At 51.0% G+C, this 9075-nt stretch overlaps 2 protein-coding genes across 7 annotated transcripts in view; both read right to left on the reverse strand.

Moving 5' to 3' along the window:
- Positions 1 to 1740, reverse strand: part of MTFR1L (mitochondrial fission regulator 1 like) — a 13540-nt gene extending 11800 nt beyond the window's left edge. Inside the window, exon 1 of the mRNA XM_026062431.1 lies at positions 1726 to 1740. Within this exon, the coding sequence (XP_025918216.1) occupies positions 1726 to 1740 (15 nt within the window). The remainder of the gene's footprint in view (positions 1 to 1725) is intronic.
- SELENON (selenoprotein N) overlaps positions 1 to 9075 on the reverse strand; it is a 35346-nt gene that overhangs the window by 11800 nt on the left and 14471 nt on the right. For 4 of the 6 annotated variants that reach the window (XR_003252948.1, XR_003252951.1, XR_003252952.1 and 1 more), the window contains 5 exons: positions 8087 to 8275; positions 6580 to 6685; positions 5621 to 5733; positions 4808 to 4909; positions 2204 to 3227 (listed from right to left, as the gene is read on the reverse strand). Coding sequence is in view for 1 of the 6 variants with exons in the window: in XM_026062489.1 (XP_025918274.1) it covers positions 3057 to 3227; positions 4808 to 4909; positions 5621 to 5733; positions 6580 to 6685; positions 8087 to 8275 (681 nt within the window). In the remaining 5 variants the exon portion in view is untranslated. Of the gene's footprint in view, positions 1 to 461; positions 3228 to 4807; positions 4910 to 5620; positions 5734 to 6579; positions 6686 to 8086; positions 8276 to 9075 lie in introns of those variants that run through there. The other 2 variants (XR_003252949.1, XM_026062489.1) reach the window with 2 other exon arrangements.

Raw genomic sequence — 9075 nt, forward strand, 5'->3', positions numbered from 1 at the left:
GGGGGGTGTGAGGAGGCGTGAAGGGTGTGATAGGGGGTGTGTGTGTAAGGGTGTGATGGTGTGGGGTGTGATGGTGTGTTCGGGGGACCCGAGGGGCGTGATGGCGATGTGTGGGGCGCGTACGCGTGAGAGGACGCGATGGTTCGGGYGGCTCGAGGGGTGCAGTGGGGTGTAGGTGCAGCGGGACGGCGGTGCGCCTGGGGGCTTGAGGGGTGCGACGGCAGCCGGCGGCTCCCTGCTGGTGCCAGGGACACACCGGCAGCGTGAGGGGGGCGGTGGCACGGGTGTGTGTGTGTGTGTGTGTGTGATGGGGGGTTGTGACAGTCCTGGGGCGCGAGGCTGCACCGAATGCGGGGCCGTAGCAGGGCAGGGGCCGACCCCTCCTCGCCCCCCTCCCCGAGCGCTTCCCCCCGTTCCCGCTGCCCCCCGTCGAAGGAGGCAAGAACTGAGCGAGGCCGAGGTGGTGGCATCAGTTTAAGGAAGGAGCTACAGAGCCGGGCAGCCCGTCGCACCGTACAGTGCCAAACCGCGATGAGTGAGGCTCCAGCGGAGGAAGAAGTGGTGCTGTTTTCCACTGAATCGCCGCTGGCAAATATCAGGTCTGATCCACTTGTGGATTTAAGACCAGACCATCACAAAGCACAGGAGATCGGGAAAACAAGCAGCTCCTTCCCCCCCTCTCTGATATATCAAAAGACTATTGAAAAACTTAAGGAGTTTACAAATATGAGAAAAAAAAGCTTGGCACGTATTAAAAAAGCCTCAGACAACCGTTTCCACCCAGAGTCCACCTCCAACTGTTACAGAGCAGTAAAGGGGCAGCGATCGCTCAGGCAGCTTTGTAGTTAACGGATTAAGGGGGGGGACAGCCACATCCCCTCCCAAGGGATCCCCAGAGCACTTTGCTCGTGAAGGAGCAGGACTTCTGCCGTGCTTTGGGTTAATCCCTTTCACCTTGTGCTCAAACAGCCCACAGACACYGCTTCGATGTCTTAAGCCCCTTACTGAGGGGTTAAAGAAAGGTGCAACAAAAATACCTCAAAAGAAGCTTTGTAAAAGCCAGAAGGGCAGATCTACACTAAAACTGTGCTTCCAAAGGAGCCAGAGGGAGGTAGCACTCAGCCTCCCCTGCCGTGCTCAGCTTGGGCCAAAGCCCCTCTAAGGACACAGAGGGGCCAAGACTGGGGTGCAGCAGCTGGAGGTCAGTCTCTAACGCTGCCTAGAGACATCAACACTTTCCACAGCCACCGCTGAAAACACTGCCAGAACCAAGCCTGTGATTACTGCAGGCTCCTTGGAGGGCTAGAAAAGTGCAGAGCTAATGCATAGTTATAAAGCTGATACTGAGAAACATCCCAGGGGTAATTAATTTCACTAGAGCAATTAGTGAAGCTATACTGGGTAAGCCCAAAGGTTCGTCTAAGCTCAGCTCAGCCTCCAGCCATGGATACAGACAGAAGAGGTGGGGACAGGACACGGACAGGGTGAGAAAAGATCCCTGGTTCCTCCCCGGTTGTGTATTCTGGGAATGAAAATGCCCCTTCCAAAAAAGGCTTTTCCCCCTTTTGATTTGGTCCAACTAAATTGTGCTTTAGAGAGCAGAGAAAACATCAACAACCATGGCTGTTTGCAGCCATCTATTGGAGATGCTTTGTCTCACATATCTATAGGAATATGCTTTGAACCTGTTTCACTTAGATCCTTCCTTCCCCAACTTACACTCACCCTGTAGCCAAGCATTTGTACCAAATAGGAATGACTGCTCGGGATGGTTACAGCTGAGGGACAATGGCATTCTGTCTGAACAATTTCTTCTTTGGAAAGTTTTCTGTGAAAGTTTCTTTATAATACTGGCTTCTAAAACTGCTCAGTTCCCAACCAGCTAATGCTCTTAGGGCAACGGCGAACCTCCGCTTCCTAAAGGGAACTTCATCATGGTTCATTTGTTTAGTGCGATGTGGAAACTCTCAAAGCAAATGTGGACGGGAGCATCTTACAGCCAGCGAGGAGACACACTGGGAGAACAAAGCTCTCAAAGCATGTGGGATGGGAGCAGCCCCGGACTGAATGGGACAGGGTCACCGCTCACCACCCCGTCCTGTAACGTGGAGTGCGCACACTGCACTGATGGAACTAACAGGGGCTCTGGCCCCCCAGTCTTCCTGAGTTAATCCACACCTGACATCTCCGAACTGCAACATACCTCTGATGCCTAGTTCTCCACTGCTAATTTCACTATGCCAACTTCACCATCTCCCTCAGACACAAAGAACCTGAATAAGWGAGACAGGTCTTGCGCCATGTCACACAGGATAAACATTTCAGGCATCCAGGGAACTGGAAGGAAGCTACTTCAGAGCTCAGGCCTCTAAACAGATCCTCCAACTTGCATGTCTACACATGAGCAGCTAGAGTCCCCACATTATGCATTTGTTGCCACTGCTGTCAATAAATGCCATCCTGAAGAGCTGGGATCCAGGCCGTGGAATAGCTTACGGCTCAGTCAGCCTCAGAACTGCCCTTGGAGAGGAGGTGTGAGGACGCTGGCTACCAGGAAAGACCTTTCCACCTGCGCTGGATTCTGCACCTTCGCCCGCAGGGCAGAGGGACTCACCACGAGTGTTTGGTCGTAATGGCAATGCTGTTCTCCATGATTCAACGCAAAGTCAGGCCCTTGAGATCATGTGTTTGCAGGTGACACTTGGTATAGTTGTTACAGGAGTTTCACCACAGAGAGTTTGAACAGGAGGTGGAAAAATGTGAAGGCTGGTAACACACCAAGGTACACGCACACAGACTGTTTATAGATTCAAGTATTTTCACTCCTGTAAAAAATTGCCTGAACTCAAAAGGGCAGGTTATGTAAACAGAAACCGGCATCACTCAAAACTCAGCCTCTTCAACAGCCCTAGATCATCCAGAACAAAGCTCCAGCCCTGGGACTGTCTGCATCTTAACATCAGTGCCTGGCACAAAGAGGAGGAAGAACTGCTGTAATGAAAATAGATCTCTGAAGTCTTTGGCCATCTCTGTGGGGCAGTCAGGTGCCATTGTTTTTAGGTTTGCAGGTATGGTTTTGCTCTTTGCAGTCCTTCCTTCAGGAACTGGAGGTAAGTTGCAGTAGAAGGGTCTTCAAAATTGGTTGAGAAACTAAAGATGCTACTTTCAACATCTTCAGGCTTCATAGAAGTAATATCCAGGAAGTAGTTGGCATTGATATGGTGAATCTGAGAAAGAAAACAGGTGGGAGAGGAGACTTTAAAGGCCACATCAATTCACCATCCACTACTTTGGCCTCTAGCCAGGACACAGATGACAAGACTGTAATTAAATTTAAGACTCTCTAATGCTTTGCAAATGCTAACTCAGCATCCAGGAATCAGGTTTCCATTTTACAGTTAGAGAAAGAGGTGTCTGAAAAACAATGGCCTGCTTTCTCCAAGTGTGCTGACCCCCTGCTCAGCATGGTGAAGAAAAAGATGAAGGTGATTTGGGCAAAATCAGACAAAACCTACTGCTGAACAAAGGCTGGGGAGATAGCAGCCCACCCACACTGACTGCTTCAGTGCGTGCTCTCAGCCCAGCCTGGCTGCAAAACAAGCATGTGAGCTTAAAATGTCCCTGTGCCTTCTGCTTCCCAGTGGAGATGGGCAAGGGGGACACATGGCYGGTGACCACAGCAACCTTGACAGGCTGTAACTCACTGAGTTGAGGTCACTCACTAGCCTGCAGTCAACAGTCCACAGCCTAATTTGGAGGGCAGCCACTAAAGAGACAGCAACAAGTCACTGCAAATGTTACTAGCTAGGATCTGGCAAGTGTGGGACACAATCAGATTAGCCCTGGCAGGATCCTCCACCTCAGACAGCCCAGCTGCTGACACACAGCGAAGCGCTGCAGTGTCAAGTGTCAGGAGCTGTTGTTGTTCTTCAAATCCAAGGCAGGGGCACAGCAGAGCCAAAGCATGTTGACTTGCTAATGGCTGATCTGCTGTGACAAACCCAGAGAGGCAAGAGGAAGAGAGGAATGTGCTAGAACAAGCTGATAAGGAGAGACTTTCTCCAAGGCATGAACACAAGGGGACAGTAAGAGGGTGCAGAACACAAGCTACAATTGCTTTCCAAAGGTCGCTGACTCCAGCCAGGGATGGGGAAGGGACAGAATGAAGAAATGTAGGCAGACATTTGATTGAAGTTTGATTGTTTTCCCTCCCTGCTAGAACTGTTCTCTCTTCTGTCTTTGAATAAAAATGCATTTGTTTCATATTTCTTGGTAGAGCACTTGCTACTGTCTGTCTGTCACAACGTCCCTGCGAGCACAGCAGTGCGAGGGACTACAGCCCCACAAAGGGCCTGGGGAACCAGAGAACGGCTGGGGGAGCTGATATGAGCTTCAGGTCTACAGATGACCCTGTATTTTCTGGGATGCTGCTGGACAGAGGAGCCAGCCTTTAGTCCTGCCCAGACCCAGGAAGCCTGAGGGCACATGCTGCCGAAAGGACGGCAGTCTGCAGGACACTCACCTCTTCACAGAATGGGAGGCCTTTAAACACCCTGTCYAATGTGCCTCTCTGGATGCGACTCCAATGCCTCCCATCAGCAGGAGCTCATTCTGTTCCATGTGTCCTATCCTCATCCTGATAAACAGCGCTGTATTTCCAGTAATAGAACCTGAACCAGCTGGGTGTTTTCCAAGCACTTTGGATGACGCCATCTCCTCCCCCCGGGGAGTGATGTATTCGGGGAGGAGGAAGAGAGCACGTTCTGAGGGGAAGAGCCAAGCCCAGCTGAAGGAGTAACAAACATACCACCGTGCCGTTGGGGAGGCAGATGATCATCTCCACAGGGAAGTTGTACTTCTCAAGGTGCAGGTCAGCCAGCTTGCTGTAGAACTCATTCTCTCTGTTGGTCTGTAAAGAGACACCACAGGAACATGCTTGCACACACCAATGCTAGCAGAACAGAGCGGGAGGAGTAAACCTAACCCAGGATGAGGGGGTGGACGAAGAGCTGCCCTGCAGCACRGTAGCTGGCTCCATTCTCATGATGTGCTTTACTATTCCCTTTCAGTCAGTGTTTCCTCCCCACCACACACACACTTCAGCAGTAGATTTCCCCCCAAACAGTAAGATCACGCTGTCACTGRCAGTTCCCAGGCACATAAACAGTCTGATCCTGGCTTTTCACAGCTTCTGCAGCTCTGTGACTGCACCTAACTAACAGCATGTGCCCAGAGAGGCTCACGAGTAGGGAAAGGTGCAATCAGGAGGCTCAGKGTTCAGACAGTATTTGGTTGCTCTCTGGGTTATGGAAAGCAGTCAGTTTGCCGATGGCACAAATGGCCTTGGGCAGGGCTATCTCTCAATGTTTGGCTTTTAATGGTTTAGCTTTTAATATTGGCACTATAACAGAGCGAAGGGGATCACTGTGTTGTTTCCTTAGCCTGACTCCATCTGGCGTCTGTTTTGCCACTGCAATTGCTAAGACACAGAGGGCCTGGAACTGAAATCCCCCATTRGCACAGGTGTGAGCTCCCCCTTCCTACCCGCAGCCCCGTGCCAAACACCGTCTGCGTTCACCAGCACCAAACGCAAGAAGGCAGATGTGTTTGCGACACTCACCTGCAGCTCTTCCAGCTCCTTCACCAGCGACCAGCTGCTAATGAAGCTTTCGTTCAGCAGGGCGAGGATGGGCGAACTTTCCAGGACGGTCTCCCGGAGAGTTCGCCCCGAACCTGACACAGGAAGGGAGGCAGACAGTCGTTTGCTGCATTTCCAAGGCTGACTGTTGCCATGTTTGATGCCACTGCTCTGCCCWGGGGCTGGCTGCTGTGGCAGCTGGCTCGGGCTCCCCCCAACCCGGCCCATTGTCTTATTTCTCCTTTGTTGGCAGTTTTCCATATTTTATGGTTTCCAGTGCGTGCTGCTGGCAGAGAAGACTCACCAGAGCAGATGCTGGCCGCTTTCAAGGCAACCAAAGACATTGCAGAACCAGCCCGCCATGGGGCTGGTTTGGTGCACTTAGGAAAGGATCAAGCCCTGAGGATCCACCGTGAGTGCATTTTTCTGTTCATATCACAGCAGAGCCCACACAAGCTGGAGAGTTTTTAGGGGTAGACAGGACCCATTAGTCCTGCCCAATGTGGCACGCGAGTTCTTGGGCATGTGGGAGAAATGGCTACACATCACGACAACCCCAACCCTGCATCTGGCTCTGGTTTCTCCCGTGCAGACATGAAATGTGATATGGAGACAAAGCAGGGAGCAGCATCTCTCTTGCCCTGCAGCCACTGCCTCTACCCAAGCAGACTGATTAGGGCAGCGTGAGAGGGGAAGAGAAAGTGGAAAGACCAGACCCATTCCTTCCCCTCAAATCAGGGCTCTTGAATTAGAAAGCTGGTCTAGGGCTTGCCTCAAATAGATCTAATCCTGCCACTGCGGATACAAGTTCTGGGCAGTAGTTCCCACTTCCAACCCTTCTCTACACAAAGCTTGCCACTGGCTCCTCCCTGACCCTGAGCCCTTCTTAGAGTCTGAATTATGCACATCGTTCCTCCAGCCAAGACGGGAACAGCCCTCACCTCAGCAGGATTGGTCATCCAGGGCACCCCACAGCAGGATCGAGTGCACCAGCTTCTTTTCTTCTTTTGCTCTCTCGAAAGCTTGTGTGAAGGGAAGATAGGAAACCTGRAGGCAGAGAGATGGCTTGAGAAACAGGCAGCAGAACAGCCCACCTCAAACATGAGCAGGACCTGAAGGAAACAGACCTACCACATCGCATAGGCAACACACAGAGCCGCAGCACAACAGCTCGGCCTTACAACTGGGCGATCAGCCCATTCCTGCTCAATGCTAACCCTGTTCACMCCCTGCCTTCCTGTTCATTAAAGCAAATGGTAACCATGGTGCTCTCCCCAGGGGCAACTTCATCTCCTCTCACCTCAGGGATCCACAGCACAGACCTCTAAGCTGGATCACACACTCCAGCCCTGCCACAGTGAGCAGAGAGACAGGCACATCCTGGGCAGGAACCAACTCTTCACCCACCAACTTGCAGCTGGTCATTCTGTTAGTGCTGCCCATGCAAAATGTAGCGAAGTGGATGCTAAGTCTGGAGCATTAACTCCACTGCCGTGCGAGATGCGGCTTTTCCTTTGGGAAAGGTCCAGGTACATGACAAACGGCTGGGGATACGGTGAGATTGGGGATACTCGCAGCACATGGGCTGTACCAGCACGTGCAAAGCCCCACATTTACACACTGCAGAGAGCATCAGCCCAACTGCAGGCAGGCTGTCTGCAAACATACAAAGCAGCCTAGGAAATTTGGCCTTGAGATATTTATTACAAAATCTCACTGAAACTGTCTAAAAACTGGCTGCGAGGGACTCTGCAGAGAGAGTGTTCCAATCACTCAAATGAAGGGAACTTTATTAACATGTTGGCAGCTCAGAGGGACATTTGTAAGCTCAGGCACAAGGAGGCAGCCTTTGAAACACGTCCCTTCAGCCAAAGAAGCAGTGACAGGCAGTAGCCATCTGCTCCAGAGGCTACTGGCATGCTAAATAGTTTAGGTCACCCAGTGCTATGAATTTGAGTCTCCTTGCAGGATGTGGATGCACAGGCAGAATGTGTGTTTTCTGCTGATAAGGAAAGCTTGGTCCAAAGGTAGCAGAAATTGCAAAAGAAATGCCAAAGAAAAACCATTTGTAAGAAGCGCAATTACCTGCCTTGCTCGGGAATTGCATCGGCAGCTACTGATAAGAGGAAGGAAGGATGAGCCTACATTTACAATATGAGCTTGGAATGACATGACATCTGGGCTGTGCTCCTGCCCCTGCTGCTGTGCGACCCCAAACGGCTTTTCAGGGATGCTGTTCTCTCTCATCGGGAAACTGGAGGCCCATCACGTCACACATGCAGCACCTGCATGATGCAGGCTGAGCAGGGAGATCCTCATGCTACTCTGAATGCTGCTAAGTCGTGGCCTCTGATTCCTGCTGGTCCTCGAGGTGACTGGACATCTCGGTGAAAATGACCCTGYCCAAACAGACGTGCTATGGAAGAAAGAGCACAACCCCTTCCTCACCTTCTTAAATGGATACATGGCCAATTCCAGCTTCTGGGCTGCCTCTTCCCAGGGGATTTCCTGCTGCCAGGTTATCTCTTCGAACACAAACTGAATGGGGTCCCCTGAGGGATCCCTGCTATCAATCACATTCCCATTCTCGTCATGGATCACAGAGGGGATGGAAGGCCCTGTCGATTCCAGCTCCATCTGCAGGGGAACAGGCTCAGAGTTAGATATTATTGATATACCACTCCTGGTTTTCCAGTCCTGCAGGATGAGATAAAGATGCAAAATAAGACTGTGCAGCTTCTAATGAAGACACAGATCATCAACTTGATTTCTGCTTCCTGGAGCTGCACTTCACTAGTTGTAGATGTGTTTTATTGGGGAATACCAGGAACACAACCTTATTTCCTCCAGTTATAGTACGGCTGTGCTGGCTAGACTGGGAATGCATGAGAGACTTGCTCATTCTGTATTGCCATCCTGCCAGTGGAAGGTTTTTGATTGTGGGACGCCAGATCCTTAAAACTGTTGGGATCTGGCAGGGCTAGCTTGAAGCTCTTGCTCATACCACCAGCACAGCCCTTACACAGTCCTCTAGCCACAAGAGGGTGCAGCAGGGAAAGCTGTTTAGGGACTTCCCTGTAGCTCAGTGTTCTTGTACATTTGAAATTATTTTGTAGGTCTGTTACCAGGACTTCTGACAATTAAAAAGAAACATGGATCTAGTTTAGGAGAAGACCTAACCTCAGGCATTCAAGATCATGACTTAGATTTCCTGTCCCCTGAGCTGGGGTTACCACAAAATAAAGGAAAAACTTCATGCAATTTCTAAATCCAGATACACTGTTTTTCTTACACCCCTCTGGGCTCAGAGCCTGGATTCAGCCCCCAATCTTCTCCCTGCAGCAGCTCAGACAACTTTTTGTATAAAGGGAAAATCCCATGACTCCACACTTCCATGACTCCAGGAGCTTGGGATTCAACCCACACCACAGACAAGA

This window comes from Apteryx rowi, unplaced genomic scaffold, assembly GCF_003343035.1.
Source record: "Apteryx rowi isolate R43461 unplaced genomic scaffold, aptRow1 scaffold_190, whole genome shotgun sequence".
Taxonomy (NCBI): domain Eukaryota; kingdom Metazoa; phylum Chordata; class Aves; order Apterygiformes; family Apterygidae; genus Apteryx; species Apteryx rowi.